This window comes from Cherax quadricarinatus, chromosome 28, assembly GCF_038502225.1.
Source record: "Cherax quadricarinatus isolate ZL_2023a chromosome 28, ASM3850222v1, whole genome shotgun sequence".
NCBI lineage: Eukaryota > Metazoa > Arthropoda > Malacostraca > Decapoda > Parastacidae > Cherax > Cherax quadricarinatus.
This window is the reverse complement of record NC_091319.1, coordinates 34,007,865-34,028,062: the sequence shown is the minus strand read 5'-3', so window position 1 is coordinate 34,028,062 and position 20,198 is coordinate 34,007,865. Positions and strand designations below refer to the sequence as shown.

The window sequence follows — 20,198 nt, the reverse complement described above, 5'->3', positions numbered from 1 at the left end:
TCTACCTTGATGGATGAACGTACCTTGATAAATCATCCTACCTTAAACGCTCCTCAATGCTTGGTGAATCACTTTGAAGACTGCGCGTACCTTGAAGGCTCTAGGTACCTTGATGAGTCACCCTACGTTGATTGATCTGTATACCTTGATGAGTCACCTTCAGCCACGTACCTTCAGTCACCCTACCTTGAAGAGTCACCCTATCTTGATGAATAAAAGTATTACGATGAATCAATATGCCTTGACGAGTCACAATACATTGATGAGCCACCCTACCTTGATGGTTCACTCTACATTGATGAGCCACCCTACCTTGATGGTTCACCCTACATTGATGAGCCACCGTACCTTGATGGTTCACTCTACATTGATGAGCCACCCTACCTTGATAGTTCACCCTACATTGATGAGCCACCCTACCTTGATGGTTCACCCTACATTGATGAGCCACCCTACCTTGATAGTTCACCCTACATTGATGAGCCACCCTACCTTGATAGTTCACCCTACATTGATGAGCCACCCTACCTTGATAGTTCACCCTACATTGATGAGCCACCCTACCTTGATGGTTCACCCTACATTGATGAGCCACCCTACCTTGATAGTTCACCCTACATTGATGAGCCACCCTACCTTGATAGTTCACCCTACATTGATGAGCCACCCTACCTTGATGGTTCACCCTACATTGATGAGCCACCCTACCTTGATAGTTCACCCTACATTGATGAGCCACCCTACCTTGATAGTTCACCCTACATTGATGAGCCACCCTACCTTGATGGTTCACCCTACATTGATGAGCCACCCTACCTTGATGGTTCACCCTACATTGATGAGCCACCCTACCTTGATAGTTCACCCTACATTGATGAGCCACCCTACCTTGATGGTTCACCCTACATTGATGAGCCACCCTATCACCCTACCCTGATGGATCAACGCACCTTGATGGATCACCCTACCCTGATGTACCTTGATTAGTCACCCTACCATGATGTGTAACGCTCCTTTGATAGGCCACCCTACTTTCATAAATCACCCTACCTTGATGAGTCACTCTACCTTGATGAGTCACTCTACCTTGATGAGTCACTCTACCTTGAGGGACAAATATACCTGATGAATTATTGCCTTTGTGGATCAACGTACCTTGATGGTCCAATCATGGAACTTTGATAAATCAACGTTCCATGATTGGTTACCCATGATGGGTCATCCTACCTTGATGGGTAACCCTACCTTGATTCAACGTACCATCATATGTTTCCCTTCCTTGATGAATCACACTACCTTGATAAATCAACGTATCGTGATGGGTCACCCTGCCTTGAGGGATTTACGTACCTTGATGAATCATCTTGATAGGTTACATAGGTTATCATACATAACTAGTAGACGTGCCTCGTTGTGCTCCGGGTTTTCTGGTGTTTTCACGGTCGCTCTTACGTGCTAGAACTTTAATTTGTGTCATCAATCCTATACGATACATCCCTCTAGCGCCTGGAACCAATCTTGGGCGGAAAACATTATATACTGAGTCAAAAAAGGAGAATTAGTGTGCACTACCTAGCAGAGTTTACTGCCAGAGGGGAATCATAGGCCTGTGTTCCGTGTGAAAAATAATAATAATAGAACTTTTCTTTGTCAGAGGAAAGAAAGTCTCCCTGATAACATTGTGTATACATAGTGTGTAGTGTATACTACAGTGGCTCCCTAGTATATAGATGATAAAGGCTAAAGTGTCATTTGAAAACAGGTGAATTTGTAAATGAAGTGATAAGCCTATAGAGGCAGGTGCCAGAAGTCGCCAGAAACTTACCACAGGTCAGCTGTTTTTAATAATCTTTCTGGCCTGCTAGTGTACTCGCATATAATCTAGTGATACCAGTGAATAGCAGAATACAGTGTTGTAGTAGCAACTAACCAGTATTATAATGGTACTTAGTGGAGTGGAGTGACTTTCATTAGTTTCTTTTTTCTTGAAATACCAGACGTATACTGTGAATTTCATATAACCTGTAGTTACCAGCGGTCGCAATATACACAACGAGAAGCAATTATTACTACAGAAAAAGCGTCCTTCCTCCAAAATTTCCACCAGTCAACTATAGTGATAATATAGCATTTATTGTGGTGGAGACAGAAAAAAAATAGAAAAGCTAGATACAGCGATTGATAAACAAGGGTGGAGGTCGACCGTTCGTCACTGTAGGAGCTGCCAGCAGTCACCGGTTTCTTCAACACGCAAGTTATACTTTTCTATCAACCAAATCACAAATTACTCGGGTAGATAATTTCCAGTAGATCCTTCATGTGTTAGCTCGAATCACCTACCAGTATGTTTTAAATAAGTGACCCACTGATCAGATCAGATCGACTGGTCCGAACCCTTGACTGGTCCAAACCCTTGACTGGTCCGAACCCTTGACTGGTTTCAAACGGTTTCGTTGGACAATAAAGCAGACTGTAAACGGATGGGGTTGTAGGCGCCCTTATAAACACAAACATTAAATATAAATCAGGAACGTGACGGTAAGCTGTCCAATATACAAAAACAGTTAGAAACAGAAATACAAATAGCTTGAGCTTCATTTAAGGAGGTTATTAATAGAATATTCAAGAGTTTACTAGTAGAATTGCAGTAAATCAACCATTCAAATCATTATGAAGCTGTGTGTAGTCTGTGATCAGTCAAACAAACGGGCTTCCACATGGGTAAATTGTCATTTTTGTGGAATTTGGTGTCACGCCCCTTGTGCAGATATCCAAGAACTAGCTACAAGCAGTGTTAAAACAGGGAAGTGTTTTTGGGTAAGCCCAAATGAGGAAAATCTGTGGACTAAAATCACAAGGATATTGAAAGAGGACAACATCAAAGCTGCTTTCATAGAAAACCTGGAAGCTTTCTACAACAGATGGGAACATAAAAAGTCTGGGCTGAATGGTACTGCCCTTGATACTGGCCATGTAGTCAGAAACTGTAAGGCTGGAGGTGATGTCCTGGTAGTCAGTAAATGTGGGGCTGATAGTGCTGTCCTGGGAGACAGTAATGGTGAAGCTGGAGGTGCTGTCCTGGGAGACAGTAATGGTGAAGCTGGAGGTGCTGTCCTGGGAGACAGTAATGGTGAAGCTGGAGATGCTGTTCTGGGAGACAGTAATGGTGAAGCTGGAGATTTTGTCCAGGTAGTCGGGAATTATACGCAGGAAGGAATACATATAAATGACCTCATAGGGGACAGGAGCCATAGTAGGGAAACAAGTGTAGTCAAAGATACGATAAAACCAATATTGCAAACTAGAAATGCCACAGGAAATAGCAAACAAGAGGACTCCACTAGCTATAGTGAGGATATATTACCAAAAACAACTGGTGGGAGCTCCATTGTTGGTGCTAGGGAGGATAGAAGTAAGACAGGGAAACATGCACCAACAGGGAATACAGTCACAGAAACCCAAGGCAAACGGAAACCAAGCCTGTGCACATACTATGCACTTGGTATCTGCTGGCATGGGAAATCTGGAAAAACAGATGGGACGTGCAACTATGACCACCCTAGAAAATGCCATGCCCATATGACAACAGGAAAATGCAAACTCCCTTCCTGTAAGCTTTTTCACCCTGAACTGTGTACCTCTTCAGTACAGGAAAGACTATGCTATAACTTAAATTGCCAGGCATACCATCTAAAGGGGACAAAAAGATACAAAACATCCAGGCCATGGGAAAACCTGGGTAGCCACAGCCACTCAAGAGGGAGAGGTTTTTTAGTGCCAGGAAGGAAAAAAAACTGGCAGGAAATGGCAGAAATCGTACACCAAATCCAGTCATTCCTGGAGTGGAACCACAGTCGATGGCCTCCACTCCAAACCAACAGATACAGATACTAATGCCGGAAAAAAATCCCCCCAGTACCAACAATACCACCAGTCCGATAACATTCTTCTTTGCAAATATACAGGGTCTAAAGCAAACAACAAAATACCTTTCATCCGTGGACTGCTTGCAGATGCAAAGGCAATGTTCGCGGCTTTCACTGAGACCCACATAAAGGATCACTTGGACAACGAAATATGGATCCCAGGTTACAACCTATACAGATGTGACAGAGTGAACAGGCAAAAGGGGGGAGTTGGCCAGTACATTGCAGAGTCACTTGTTTGCACATAACTGCTTAATGCCTCAAATGATGTAGTGGAAGTTTTAGCAGTAAAGGTCGAGAACCTAAACCTAGTCATTGTGGTAGTCTACAAGCCTCCGGATGCAACATCCCAGCAATTCCAGGAACAGCTGTTAAAAATTGACCACTGTCTGGAAAATCTTCCAGCTCCTGCACCCAACTTCTTGCTCCTGGGGGATTTCAACTTAAGGCACCTAAAATGGAGGAATATAGCAAATAATATTGTTGTAGTAATAACACCAGGAGGCAGCTCTGATGAAAACTCACACTCACACGAGCTTTTAAATCTCTGCACAAAATTCAATTTAAACCAGCAAATAATAGAGCCTACTAGACTGGAGAATACACTAGACCTCATTTTCACTAACAATGATGATCTGATAAGAAATGTCACCATATCAAAAACAATATACTCAGATCACAACATAATTGAGGTTCAGACATGTATGCGTGGAGCCCCAGACCGACATAATGAGACTAGTCACGAGGGAGCATTCATCAAATTCAACTTCAATAACAAAAACATAAAGCGGGACCAAGTAAACCAAATCCTAACCGATATAAGCTGGGAAGATATACTAAGCAACACAGACCCCAACTTATGCCTAGAACAGATTAACTCGGTGGCACTCGATGTATGCACAAGGCTTATTCCTCTAAGAAAAAGGAGGAGTAGATGTAAAATAGAAAGAGACAGGCGCTCCCTTTACAGGCGACGGAAAAGAGTAACAGAGCGGCTAAAAGAGGTCAATATATCTGAAATGCGTAGGGAGACACTGGTCAGAGAAATAGCAAGCATCGAACTTAAGCTAAAAGAATCCTTTAGGAGTCAGGAATCGCGGGAAGAACTAAAAGCCATAAATGAAATCGAAAGAAACCCAAAGTATTTCTTCTCCTATGCCAAATCAAAATCGAGAACAACGTCCAGTATTGGGCCCCTACTTAAACAAGATGGGTCCTACACAGATGATAGCAAGGAAATGAGTGAGCTACTCATGTCCCAATATGACTCAGTTTTTAGCAAGCCGCTAACCAGACTGAGAGTCGAAGATAAAAATTAATTTTTTATGAGAGAGCCACAAAATTTGATTCACACAAGCCTATCCGATGTTATCCTGACGCCAAATGACTTCGAACAGGCGATAAATGACATGCCCATGCACTCTGCCCCAGGGCCATACTCATGGAACTCTGTGTTCATCAAGAACTGCAGAAGCCCCTATCACGAGCCTTTTCCATCCTATGGAAAGGGAGCATGGACACAGGGGTCGTCCAAGAGTTACTAAAAACAACAGACATAGCCGCACTCCACAAAGGGGGCAGTAAAGCAACAGCAAAGAACTACAGACTGATAGCACTAACATCCCATATCATAAAATCTTTCAAAGGGTCCTAAGAAGCAAGATCACCACCCATCTAGAAACCCATCAGTTACACAACCCAGGGCAACATGGGTTTAGAACAGGTCTCTCCTGTCTGTCTCAACTATTGGATCACTACGACAAGGTCCTAAATGCACTAGAATACAAAAAGAATGCAGATGTAATATATACAGACTTTGCAAAAGCCTTCGACAAGTGTGACCATGGCGTAATAGCGCACAAAATGCGTGCTAAAGGAATAACAGGAAAAGTCGGTCGATGGATCTATAATTTCCTCACTAACAGAACACAGAGAGTAGTCGTCAACAGAGCAAAGTCCGAGGCAGCTACGGTGAAAAGCTCTGTTCCACAAGGCACAGTACTCGCTCCCATCTTGTTCCTCATCCTCATATCCGACATAGACAAGGATGTCAGCCACAGCACCGTGTCTTCCTTTGCAGATGACACCCGAATCTGCATGACAGTGCCTTCCATTGCAGACACTGCAAGGCTCCAGGCGGACATCAACCAAATCTTTCAGTGGGCTGCAGAAAACAATATGAAGTTCAACGATGAGAAATTTCAATTACTCAGATATGGTAAACATGAGGAAATTAAATCTTCATCAGAGTACAAAACAAATTCTGGCCACAAAATAGAGCTTAACACTGACAAAACCTACTACATTATGTTTGGTAGCAGAACAGGAGATCCGCAAATTAATATTAAGATCGACAACACTCTAATTGCCAGGCATAATGAGGGCAAATTCCTAGGCCTATACCTCGACAACAACCTGAACTTCTGCACCCATATCCAACACATAATCAAAAAAGTATCCAAAACGGTTGGGATCCTCTCCAAGATACGATACTACGTGCCGCAAACTGCCTTTCTCACACTATACCATTCACTTATATATCCATACCTCACCTATGCTATCTGTGCTTGGGAATCAACTGCAGCAACACACCTAAAGCAAATAATAACCCAACAAAAAGCTGCAGTAAGAATAATCACTAAATCCCATCCCTGGCAACACCCCCCCCCCCACTCTTCATAGATCTAAACTTACTCCCTGTTCAGTACATCCACACTTACTACTGTGCAATCTACATCTACAGGACCTTAAATTCCAATATTAACCTTGACCTAAAACGCTTTCTTGATAGTTGCGACAGAACCCACAGGCATAACACCAGACACAAACATCTCTATGACATTCCCCGTGTCAGACTAAACCTTTACAAAAATTCAATGTAAGTCAAAGGCCCTAAAATCTTGAACACCCTACCAGAAAATTCTAAAGCTGCAGACACATTCATCACCTTCAAAACTACCGTCAGAAAACATCTTTTCTCCCTGATACACCCTGTCAACTAATTACACGAATACCACCTGGTGGTTAACACTTACACTCACTCACCCATTTGACCATAAACAGAAATATCAATCTCAATCTCAAACTAATGAATCTTAACTAGTCATAAGTTGGCCTGTGATACTCCAATACTAAAACTATGTATAGTGCCAAAACAAAAGCATTCACATTGCTAAACTCACGAACTAGTATTTAGTCACTCAGCCATAATACCAACTTACCTCATAATTTTGTAATATTTTAAACTTAAGATTTAATTTAAGTCTGCCCGAAATGCCTAGCCATGCTAGGTGTTCTAGTGGTACACTCTGTAATTATTATTTTACTACATGTAAACCACACAATAACCAAATTCTGTAAACTCAGCATTGTAATACTTATAGAGAATTAACTTTGAATTTGAATTTGAATGAGCAACAGTACCTTGATGGGTCATTCTGTATTGTTGTTTCGCCCTACCTTGATGGGTCAACCTGCCTTAATGGATTACTCTACCTTTATAGTCATCCTACCTTGATAGGTCACACTACCTTGACGAGTTACCCCACCTTGATGGATCATGTAACCTTGACGGTTAAGACTACCTTGATAGGTCACACTACCTTGATGGGTCACACTACCTTGATGGGACACACTAAATTGATGGGACACACTACCTTGATGCGTCACACTACCTTGATGGATCACACTACCTTGATGGTTCACTCTACCGTGATGGGTCACGCTACCTTGATGGTTAACTCTACCTTGATGAGTCACGCTACCTTGATGGGTTACACTACCTTGATGGGTCACACTACCTTGATTCTTCACATTACCTTGATGGGTCACACTACCTTGATGAGTCACACCACCTTGATTGGTAGCACTACCTTGATGGGTCACACTACCTTGATGGGTCACACTACTTTGATGAGTCACACTACCTTAAAGGGTCACACTACCTTGATGGGTCACGTTACCTTGATGGGTCACACTACCTTGATGGGTCACGTTACCTTGATGGGTCACACTACCTTCATTCGTCACATTACCTTGATGGGTCACACTACCTTGATGAGTCACACTACCTTCATGGGTAGCACTACCTTGATGGGTCACACTACCTTGATGGGTTACACTACCTTGATGGGTCACACTACCTAAAAGGGTTACACTACCTTGATGGGTCACGTTACCTTGATGGGTCACACTACCTTGATGGGTTACACTACCTTGATGGGTCTCACTACCTTGATGCGTCACATTACCTTGATAGGTCACACTACCTTGATTCTTCACATTACCTTGATGGGTCACACTACGTTGATGAGTCACACTACCTTGATGGATAGCACTACCTTGATGGGTCACACTACCTTGATGGGTCACACTACCTTGATAAGTCACACTACCTTGATGGGTCACACTACCTTGATGAGTCACACCACCTTGATTGGTAGCACTACCTTGATGGGTCACACTACCTTGATGGGTCACACTACCTTGATGAGTCACGCTACCTTAAAGGGTCACACTACCTTGATGGGTCACGTTACCTTGATGGGTCACACTACCTTCATTCGTCACATTACCTTGATGGGTCACACTACCTTGATGAGTCACACTACCTTCATGGGTAGCACTACCTTGATGGGTCACACTACCTTGATGGGTTACACTACCTTGATGGGTCACACTACCTTAAAGGGTCACACTACCTTGATGGGTCACGTTACCTTGATGGGTCACACTACCTTGATGGGTTTCACTACATTGATGGGTCTCACTACCTTGATGGGTCACATTACCTTGATAGGTCACACTACCTTGATGGGTCATGCTTCATTACCTGGAGTTTACCTGGAGAGAGTTCCGGGGGTCAACGCCCCCGCGGCCCTGTCTGTGACCAGGCCTCCTGGTGGATCAGAGCCTGATCATCCAGGCTGTTGCTGCTAACTGCACGCAAACCAACGTACGAGCCACAGCCCGGCTAGTCAGGAACCGACTTTAGGGGCTTGTCCAGTGCCAACTTGAAGACTGCCAGGGGTCTGTTGGTAATCCCCCTTATGTATGCTGGGAGGCAGTTGAACAGTCTCGGGCTCCTGACACTTATTGTATGGTCTCTTAACGTGCTAGTGACACCCCTACTTTTCATTGGGGGGATGTTGCATCGTCTGCCAAGTCTTTTGCTTTCGTAGTGAGTGATTTTCGTGTGCAAGTTCGGTACTAGTCCTTCTAGGATTTTCCAGGTGTATATAATCATGTATCTCTCCCGCCTGCGTTCCAGGGAATAGAGGTTTAGGAACCTCAAGCGCTCCCAGTAATTGAGGTGTTTTATCTCCGTTATGCACACCGTGAAGGTTTTCTGTACATTTTCTAGGTCAGCAATTTCACCTGCCTTGAAAGGTGCTGTTAGTGTGCAACAATATTCCAGCCTAGATAGAACAAGTGACCTGAAGAGTGTCATCATGGGCTTGGCCTCCCTAGTTTAGAAGGTTCTCATTATCCATTCTGTCATTTTTCTAGCAGATGCGATTGATACAGTGTTATGGTCCTTGAAGGTGAGATCCTCCAACATGATCACTCCCAGGTCTTTGACGTTGGTGTTTCGCTCTATTTTGTGGCCAGAATTTGTTTTGTACTCTGATGAAGATTTAATTTCCTCGTGTTTACCGTATCTGAGTAATTGAAATTTCTCATCGTTGAACTTCATATTGTTTTCTGCAGCCCACTGAAAGATTCGGTTGATGTCCGCCTGGAGCCTTGCAGTGTCTGCAATGGAAGACACTGTCATGCAGATTCGGGTGTCATCTGCAAAGGAAGACACGGTGCTGTGGCTGACATCCTTGTCTATGTCGGATGTGAGGATGAGGAACAAGATGAGAGCGAGTACTGTGCCTTGTCGAACAGAGCTTTTCACCGTAGCTGCCTCGGACTTTACTCTGTTGATGACTACTCTCTGTGTTCTGTTAGTGAGGAAATTATAGATCCATCGACCGACTTTTCCTGTTATTCCTTTAGCACGCATTTTGTGCGCTATTACGCCATGGTCACACTTGTCGAAGGCTTTTGCAAGGTCTGTATACATTACATCTGCATTCCTTTTATCTTCAAGTGCATTTAGGACCTTGTCGTAGTGATCCAATAGTTGAGACAGACAGGAGCGACCTGTTCTAAACCCATGTTGCCCTGGGTTGTGTAACTGATGGGTTTCTAGATGGGTGGTGATCATGCTTCTTAGGACCCTTTCAAAGACTTTTATGATACGGGATGTTAGTGCTATCGGTCTGTAGTTCTTTGCTGTTGCTTTACTGCCCCCTTTGTGGAGTGGGGCTATGTCTGTTGTTTTTAGTAACTGTGGGACAACCCCCGTGTCCATGCTCCCTCTCCATAGGATGGAAAAGGCTCGTGATAGGGGCTTCTTGCAGTTCTTGATGAACACGGAGTTCCGTGAGTCTGGCCCTGGGGCAGAGTGCATGGGCATGTCATTTATCGCCTGTTCGAAGTCATTTGGCGTCAGGATAACATCGGATAGGCTTGTGTTAACCAAATTTTGTGGCTCTCTCATAAAAAATTCGTTTTTATCTTCGACTCTCAGTCTGGTTAGCGGCTTGCTAAAAACTGAGTCATATTGGGACTTGAGTAGCTCACTCATTTCCTTGTTGTCATCTGTGTAGGACCCATCTTGTTTAAGTCGGGGCCCAATACTGGATGTTGCTCTCGACTTTGATTTGGCATAGGAGAAGAAATACTTTGGGTTTCTTTCGATTTCATTTATGGCTTTTAGTTCTTCCCGCGATTCCTGACTCCTATAAGATTCCTTTAGCTTGAGTTCGATGCTTGCTATTTCTCTGACCAGTGTCTCCCTACGCATTTCAGATATATTGACCTCTTTTAGCCGCTCTGTTATTCTTTTCCGTCGCCTGTAAAGGGAGCGCCTGTCTCTTTCTATTTTACATCTACTCCTCCTTTTTCTTAGAGGAATAAGCCTTGTGCATACATCGAGTGCCACCAAGTTAATCTGTTCTAGGCATACGTTGGGGTCTGTGTTGCTTAGTATATCTTCCCAGCTTATATCGGTTAGGACTTGGTTTACTTGGTCCCACTTTATGTTTTTGTTATTGAAGTTGAATTTGGTGAATGCTCCCTTGTGACTAGTCTCATTATGTCGGTCTGGGGCTCCACGCATACATGTCTGAACCTCAATTATGTTGTGATCTGAGTATATTGTTTTTGATATGGTGACATTTCTTATCAGATCATCATTGTTAGTGAAGATGAGGTCTAGTGTATTCTCCAGTCTAGTAGGCTCTATTATTTGCTGGTTTAAATTGAATTTTGTGCAGAGATTTTAAAGCTCGTGTGAGTGTGAGTTTTCATCAGAGCTGCCTCCTGGTGTTATTACTGCAACAATATTATTTGCTATATTCCTCCATTTTAGGTGCCTTAAGTTGAAATCCCCCAGGAGCAAGATGTTGGGTGCAGGAGCTGGAAGATTTTCCAGACATTGGTCAATTTTTAACAGCTGTTCCTGGAATTGCTGGGATGTTGCATCCGGAGGCTTGTAGACTACCACAATGACTATGCTTTGGTTCTCGACCTTTACTGCTAAAACTTCCACTACATCATTTGAGGCATTTAGCAGTTATGTGCAAACAAGTGACTCTGCAATGTACAGGCCAACCCCCCCCCTTTTTTTCCTGTTCGCTCTGTCACATCTGTATAGGTTGTAACCTGGGATACATATTTCTTTGTCCAAGTGATCCTTTATGTGGGTCTCAGTGAAAGCCGCGAACATTGCCTTTGCCTCTGCAAGCAGTCTACGGATGAAAGGTATTTTGTTGTTTGTTGCTGGCTTTAGACCCTGTATATTTGCAAAAAGAATGTCATTGGACTGGTGGTATTGTTGGTACTGGGGGGGGATTTTTTTTTTGGCATTAGTATCTGTGTCTGTTGGTTTGGAGTGGAGGCCATCGACTGTGGTTCCACTCCAATAATGACTGGATTTGGTATACGATTTCTGCCATTTCCTGCCAGTTTTTTTTCCTTCCTGGCACTAAAAAACCTCTCCCTCTTGAGTGGCTGTGGCTACCCAGGTTTTCCAATGGCCTGGATGTTTTGTATCTTTTTGTACCCTTTAGATGGTGTGCCTGGCAATTTAAGTTATAGCACAGTCTTTCCTGTACTGAAGAGGTACACATTTCAGGGTGAAAAAGATTACAGGAAGGGAGTTTGCATTTTCCTGTTGTCATATGGGCATGGCATTTTCTAGGGTGGTCATAGTTGCATGTCCCATCTGTTTTTCCAGATTTCCCATGCCAGCAGATACCAAGTGCATAGAATGTGCACAGGCTTGGTTTCCGTTTGCCTTGGGTTTCTGTGACTGTATTCCCTGTTGGTGCATGTTTCCCTGTCTTATTCCTATCCTCCCTAGCACCAACAATGGAGCTCCCACCAGTTGTTTTTGGTAATATATCCTCACTATAGCTAGTGGAGTCCTCTTGTTTGCTATTTCCTGTGGCATTTCTAGTTTGCAATATTGGTTTTATCTTATCTTTGACGACACTTGTTTCCCCACTACGGCTCCTGTCCCCTATGAGGTCATTTATATGTATTCCTTCCTGCGTATAATTCCCAACTACCTGGACAAAATCTCCAGCTTCACCATTACTGTCTCCCAGGACAGCACCTCCAGCTTCACCATTACTGTCTCCCAGGACAGCACCTCCAGCTTCACCATTACTGTCTCCCAGGACAGCACCTCCAGCTTCACCATTACTGTCTCCCAGGACAGCACCTCCAGCTTCACCATTACTGTCTCCCAGGACAGCACCTCCAGCTTCACCATTACTGTCTCCCAGGACAGCACTATCAGCCCCACATTTACTGACTACCAGGACATCACCTCCAGCCTTACAGTTTCTGACTACATGGCCAGTATCAAGGGCAGGACCATTCAGCCCGGACTTTTTCTGTTCCCATCTGTTGTAGAAAGCTTCCAGGTTGTCCATGAAAGCAGCTTTGATGTTATCCTCTTTTAATACCCTTGTGATTTTAGTCCACAGATTTTCCTCATTTGGGCATACCCAAAAAACACTTCCCTGTTTTAATACTGCTTGTAGCTAGTTCTTGGATATCTGCACAAGGGGCGTGACACCAATTTCCACAAAAATGACAATTTATCCATGTGGAAGCCCGTTTGTTTGATTGACTGCAGACTATACAGAGCTTCATAATGATTTGAGTGGTTGATTTTTACTGTAATTCTACTATCAACCTCTTGAATACTCTATTAATAACCTCCTTTAATGAAGCTCTAGCTATTTGTATTTCTATTTCTAACTAATTGGACAGCTTACTGTGCACGTTCCTGATTTATATTTATTGTTTGTGTTTGATATGGGCGCCTACAACCCCATCCGTTTACAGTCTGCTTTATTGTCCAACGAAACCGTTTGAAACCAGTCAAGGGTTCGGACCATCAAGGGTTCGGACCAGTCGAGGGTTCGGACTAGTCGATCTGATCTGATCAGTGGGTCGCTTATTTAAAACATACTAGTCGGTGATTTGGGCTAACACATGAAGGATCTACTTGAAATTATCTACCCGAGTAATATGTGATTTGATTGATACAAAAGTATAACTTGCGTGTTGAAGAGCCGGTGATTTCCGGCAGCTCCTACAGTGACGAGCGGTCGAGCCTCAACCCTTGTTTATCAATCGCTGTATCTAGCTTTTCTAGTTTTTTTTTTTTTCGTCTCCACCACAATAAATGCTATATTATCACTATAGTTGACTGGTGGAAATTTTGGAGGAAGGACGCTTTTTCTGTAGTAATAATTGCTTCTCGTTGTGTATATTGCGACCGCTGGTAACTACAGGTTATATGAAATTCACAGTATACGTCTGGTATTTCAAGAAAAAAGAAACTAATGAAAGTCACTCCACTCCACTAAGTACCATTATAATACTGGTTAGTTGCTACTACAACACTGTATTCTGCTATTCACTGGTATCACTAGATTATATGCGAGTACACTAGCAGGCCAGAAAGATTATTAAAACAGCTGACCACTCTGGTAAGTTTCTGGCGACTTCTGGCACCTGCCTCTATAGGCTTATCACTTCATTTACAAATTCACCTGTTTTCAAATGACACTTTAGCCTTTATCATCTATATACTAGGGAGCCACTGTAGTACACTACACACTATGTATACACAATGTTATCAGGGAGACTTTCTTTCCTCTGACAAAGAAAAGTTCTATTATTATTATTTTGCACACGGAACACAGGCCTATGATTCCCCTCTGGCAGTAAACTCTGCTAGGTAGTGCACACTAATTCTCCTTTTTTGACTCAGTATATAATGTTTTCCGCCCAAGATTGGTTCCAGGCGCTAGAGGGATGTATCGTATAGGATTGATTGCACAAATTAAAGTTCTAGCACGTAAGAGCGACCGTGTAAACACGAGAAAACCCGGAGCACAACGGGGCACGCGGCACTGCTCCACTGTGTCTTTAATGGTAAATCATTGATGGGTCGCAATTTCTTGATGGGTCGCACTACCTTGATGGGTCACACTACCTTGTTGAGTCGCATTACCTTGATGGGTCGCACTACCTTGATGGGTCACACTACCTTGATGGGTCACACTACCTTGATGGGTCGCACTACCTTGATGGGTCGCTCTGCCTTGATGGGTCGCACTCTGTTGATAGGTCACACGAAATTGATGGGTCACACTACCTAGATGGGTCGCACTACCTTGATGGGTCACTCTACCTTGATGGGTCACACTACCTTGATGGGTCACATGGAATTAATGGTTCACACTACCTTGATATGTCACACTACCTTGATGGGTCGCACTACCTTGATGGGTCACACTACCTTGATGCGTCGCACTACCTTGATTGGTCTCACTACCTTGATGGGTCACTCTACCTTGATGGGCCACACTACCTTGATGGGTCACACTACCTTGATGCGTCGCACTACCTTGATTGGTCTCACTACCTTGATGGGTCACTCTACCTTGATGGGCCACACTACCTTGATGGGTCCCACTACCTTGATAGGTCACACTACCTTGATGTGTCACACTACCTTGATCAGTCGTACTACTTGATGGGTCACACTGCCTTGAAGGGTCGCACTACCTTGATGGGTCACTCTATCTTGATGGGTCACACTGCCTTGATGGTTTGCACTACCTTGATGGGACACACTACCTTGATGGGTCACACTACCTTGATGGGTCGCACTACCAAGATGGGTCACACTATCTTGATGGGTCACACCACCTTGATGGGTCACGCTACCTTGATAGGTCACACTACCTTGATGGGTCACACTACCTTGATGGGTCACACTACCTTGATGGGTCGCACTACTTTGATGGGTCACACTACCTTGATGGGCCACTCTACCTTGCTAGGTCACACTACCTTGATGGGTCACACTACCTTGATGGGTTACACTACCTTGATGGGTCGCACTACCTTGATGGGTTACAATACCTTGATGGGTCACACTACCTTGAGGGTCACAATAACTTGATGGGTCGCACTACCTTGATGGGTCAAAATACCTTGATGGGTCACAATACCTTGATGGGTCGCACTACCTTGATGGGTCACACTACCTTGATGGGTCACACTACATTGATGGATCACACTACGTTGATGGGTCAAACTACCTTGATGGGACACACTACCTTGATACTTCACACTACCTTGATTGGTCACACTACCTTGATTGGTCTCACTACCTTGATGAATCACACTACCTTGATCTGTCCCACTACCTTGATGTGTAACAATACCATGATGGGTCACATTACCTTGATGGGTCACATTACCTTGATGTGTCACACTACCTTGATGGGTCACACTACCATCATGGGTCACACTACCTTGATGGGTCGCACTGCCTTGATGGGTCACACTACCTTAATGGGTCGGGCTACATTGATGGGTCACACTACCTTGATGGGTCACACTACCTTGAGGGGTCACACTACCTTGAAGGGTCACACTACCTTCATGGGTCACACTACCTTGATGGGTCACACTACCTTGATGGGTCACACTACCTTGATGAGTCACACTACCTTGATGGGTCCCACTACCATTATGGGTCACACTACCTTGATGGGTCACACTACCTTGACGGGTCACACTACCTTGATGGGTCCCACTACCTTGATGGGTCACATTACCTTGATGGGTCCCACTGCCTTGACTGGTCACACTACCTTGATGGGTCACACTACCTTGATGGGTCACACTACCTTGAAGGGTCACACTACCTTCAAGACTCACACTGCCTTCATGGGTCACACTACCTTCATGGGTCACACTACCTTGACGGGTCACACTATCTTGACAGGTCACACTACCTTGATGGGTCACACTACCTTGATGGGTCCCACTACCATTATGGGTCACACTACCTTGATGGGTCCCACTACCTTGATGAGTCACACTACCTTGATGGGTCCCACTACCATGATGGGTCACACTACCTTGATGGGTCACACTACCTTGACGGGTCACACTACCTTGATGGGTCCCACTACCTTGATGGGTCACATTACCTTGATGGGTCCCACTGCCTTGACTGGTCACACTACCTTGATGGGTCCCATTACCTTGACGGGTCACACTACCTTGATGGGTCCCACTACCTTGATGAGTGACACTGCCTTGATAGGTCCCACTACCTTGACGGGTCACACTACCTTGATGGGTCCCATTACCTTGATGGGTCACACTACCTTGATGGGTCACTTTACCTTGATGGGTCACACTACCTTGACGGGTCACACTACCTTGATAAGTTCCACTACCTTAATGGGTCACACTACCTTGATGGGTCACACTACCTTGATTGGTCACACTACCTTGATGGGTCCCACTATCTTGACGGGTCACACTACCTTGATGGGTCACACTACCTTGATGGGTCACACTACCTTGATGGGTCCCACTACCTTGATGGGTCCCACTACCTTGATGGGTCCCATTACCTTGATGGGTCACACTACCTTGATGGGTCACATTACTTTGATGGGTCACACTACTTTGACGGGTCACACTACCTTGAGGGGTCCCACTACCTTGATGGGTCCCACTACCTTGATGGGTCCCATTACCTTGATGGGTCACACTACCTTGATGTGTCACATTACTTTGATGGGTCACACTACCTTGACGGGTCACACTACCTTGAGGGGTCCCACTACCTTGATGGGTCACACTACCTTGATGGGTAACACTACCTTGATGGGTCACACTACCTTGATGTGTCACACTACCTTGACGGTTCACACTACCTTGATGGATCAAACTACCTAGACGGGTCACACTACCTTGACGGGTCACACTACCTTGATGGGTCACACTACCTTGATGGGTCACACTACTTTGACGGGTCACACTACCTTGATGGGTCACACTACCTTGATGGGTCACACTACCTTGATGGGTCTCACTACCTTGATAGGTCCCACAACCTTGATGGGTCACACTACCTTGATGGGTCACACTACCTTGATGGGTCCCACTACCTTGATGGGTCCCACTACCTTGATGGGTCACACTACCTTGATGGGTCCCACTACCTTGACGGGTCACACTACCTTGATGGGTCCCACTACCTTGATGGGTCCCACTACCTTGATGGGTCACACTACCTTGATGGGTCACACTACCTTGATGGGTCACACTTCCTTGATGGGTCACACTACCTTGATGGGTCACACTACCTTGATGGGTCCCACTACCTTGACGGGTCACACTACCTTGATGGGTCCCACTACCTTGTTGGGTCACACTACCTTGAAGGGTCACACTACCTTGATGGGTCCCACTACCTTGTTGGGTCACAATACCTTGATGGGTCACACTTCCTTGATGGGTCACACTACCTTGACGGGTCACACTACGTTGATGGGTCCCACTACCTTGACGGGTCACACTACCTTGAAGGGTCCCACTACCTTGTTGGGTCACACTACCTTGATGGGTCACACTACCTTGTTGGGTCACACTACCTTGACGGGTCACACTACCTTGATGGGTCCCACTACCTTGACGGGTCACACTACCTTGATGGGTCACACTACCTTGTTGGGTCACACTACCTTGATGGGTCACACTATCTTGTAGGGTCACACTACCTTGATGGGTCACACTACCTTGTTGGGTCACACTACCTTGACGGGTCACACTACCTTGATGGGTCCCACTACCTTGTTGGGTCACACTACCTTGATGGGTCCCACTACCTTGTTGGGTAACACTACCTTGATGGGTCACACTACCTTGTTGGGTCACACTACCTTGATGGGTCACACTACCTTGATGGGTCACACTACCTTGATGGGTCACACTACCTTGATGGGTCACACTACCTTGATATGTCACACTACCTTGATGGGTCACACTACCTTGATGGGTCACACTACCTTGATGGGTCACACTACCTTGATGGGTCACACTACCTTGATGGGTCACACTACCTTGATGGGTCCCACTACCTTGTTGGGTCACACTACCTTGATGGGTCACACTACCTTGTTGGGTCACACTACCTTGATGGGTCACACTACCTTGATATGCCACACTACCTTGATGGGTCACACTACCTTGTTGGGTCACACTACCTTGATGGGTCACACTACCTTGATATGTCACACTACCTTGATGGGTCACACTACCTTGATGGGTCACACTACCTTGATGGGTCACACTACCTTGATGGGTCACACTACCTTGATGGGTCACACTACCTTGATGGGTCACACTACCTTGATGGGTCACACTACCTTGATGGGTCACACTACCTTGATGGGTCACACTACCTTGATGGGTCACACTACCTTGATGGGTCACACTACCTTGATGGGTCATACTACCTTGATGGGTCACACTACCTTGATGGGTCACACTACCTTGATGGGTCACACTACCTTGATGGGTCACACTACCTTGATGGGTCACACTACCTTGATGAAGCTTTGGTTTTCAGCCTTTTTTTTATTTTTAGTTATATTTTATTTCAACATTTCAATTGTTCATTAACATAATTACAAATATCTCCAGCTGCAGGATGTGAGGAAGCTTGCAACGAAGCTTGCAACGAGGCTTGCAACGAGGCTTGCAACGAGGCTTGCAACGAAGCTTGCAACGAGGCTTGCAACGAAGCTTGCAACGAGGCTTGCAACGAGGCTTACTACGAGGCTTGCAACGAGGCTTGCAACGAGGCTTGCAACATCACTACGTCCACCGTCACCACACTAGGTAAGGCTTCACCATTCCATATTTCACCTACTGTGTCATTATAGATATAACAAATAATTACTGACAAAAATATTGTATTAATTTTATTAGTGAGCGAAAATCTGTTTGAAATATATAAAAAATTAATCTGTTTTAGTTTTAATTCAAGTATCACATTCGTTAAGAGCTATTAATGTATGATGTGTTAATTAATGCAAGAATATTTTAACAAACATAAACATTTCTTCTTTATTAACACATCGGCCGTCTCCCACCCAGGCAGGGTGGCGAGGAAAAGGAAAACTTTCACCATCATTCACTCCATCACTGTCTTGCCAGAAGAGCGCTTACACTACAGTTATAAAACTGCAACATTAACACCCCTCCTTCAGAGTGCAGACACTGTACTTCCCATCACCAGGAATCAAGTCCGGCCTGCCGGCTTCCCTGAATCCCTTCATAAATGTTACTTGCTCACACTCCAACAGCATGTCAACTCTAAAAACTATTTGCCTCCATTCGCTGCTATCTAATATGCTCACGAATGCATTGCTGAAAGTCAAAGCCCCTCACACATAAAACCTCCATTAACCACTTCAACCCTCTCTACATGTCCGAACCGCCTCAACAACCCCTCAACATTCATCACTCATGCTTCACACCCACATAAGAGCGTTGGTATAACGATACTCTCGTACATTGCCCTCTTAGCTTCCTTGGACAAAGTTCTTTGTCTCTATAGACTCCTAAGTGCACCACTCATCTTTTCCCCTCTTCAGTTCTATGATTCACCTCATCTTTCATAGACCCATCTGCTGACACATTCACTCAAAAACATCTTACTGACATTCACCTCCTCCATACTCTCTCCCTCCAATCTCATATCCAATCTTTCGTTTCCTAATTTTTTGTTATCCTCATCAACTTATTCCTTCCTATATTCACTTTCACTTTTCTTCTTTTATATTCCTTACCAAAATCATCCACCAACCTCTGCAACCT

The 20,198-nt window shown here is 44.6% G+C and overlaps 1 protein-coding gene across 1 annotated transcript in view; it reads left to right on the top strand.

The window, feature by feature from the left end:
- The window catches only part of LOC138853344 (uncharacterized), a 282,733-nt gene that overhangs the window by 149,002 nt on the left and 113,533 nt on the right, over positions 1 to 20,198 (top strand). The window contains exon 4 of the mRNA XM_070089522.1: positions 19,020 to 19,217. Within this exon, the coding sequence (XP_069945623.1) occupies positions 19,020 to 19,217 (198 nt within the window). The remainder of the gene's footprint in view (positions 1 to 19,019; positions 19,218 to 20,198) is intronic.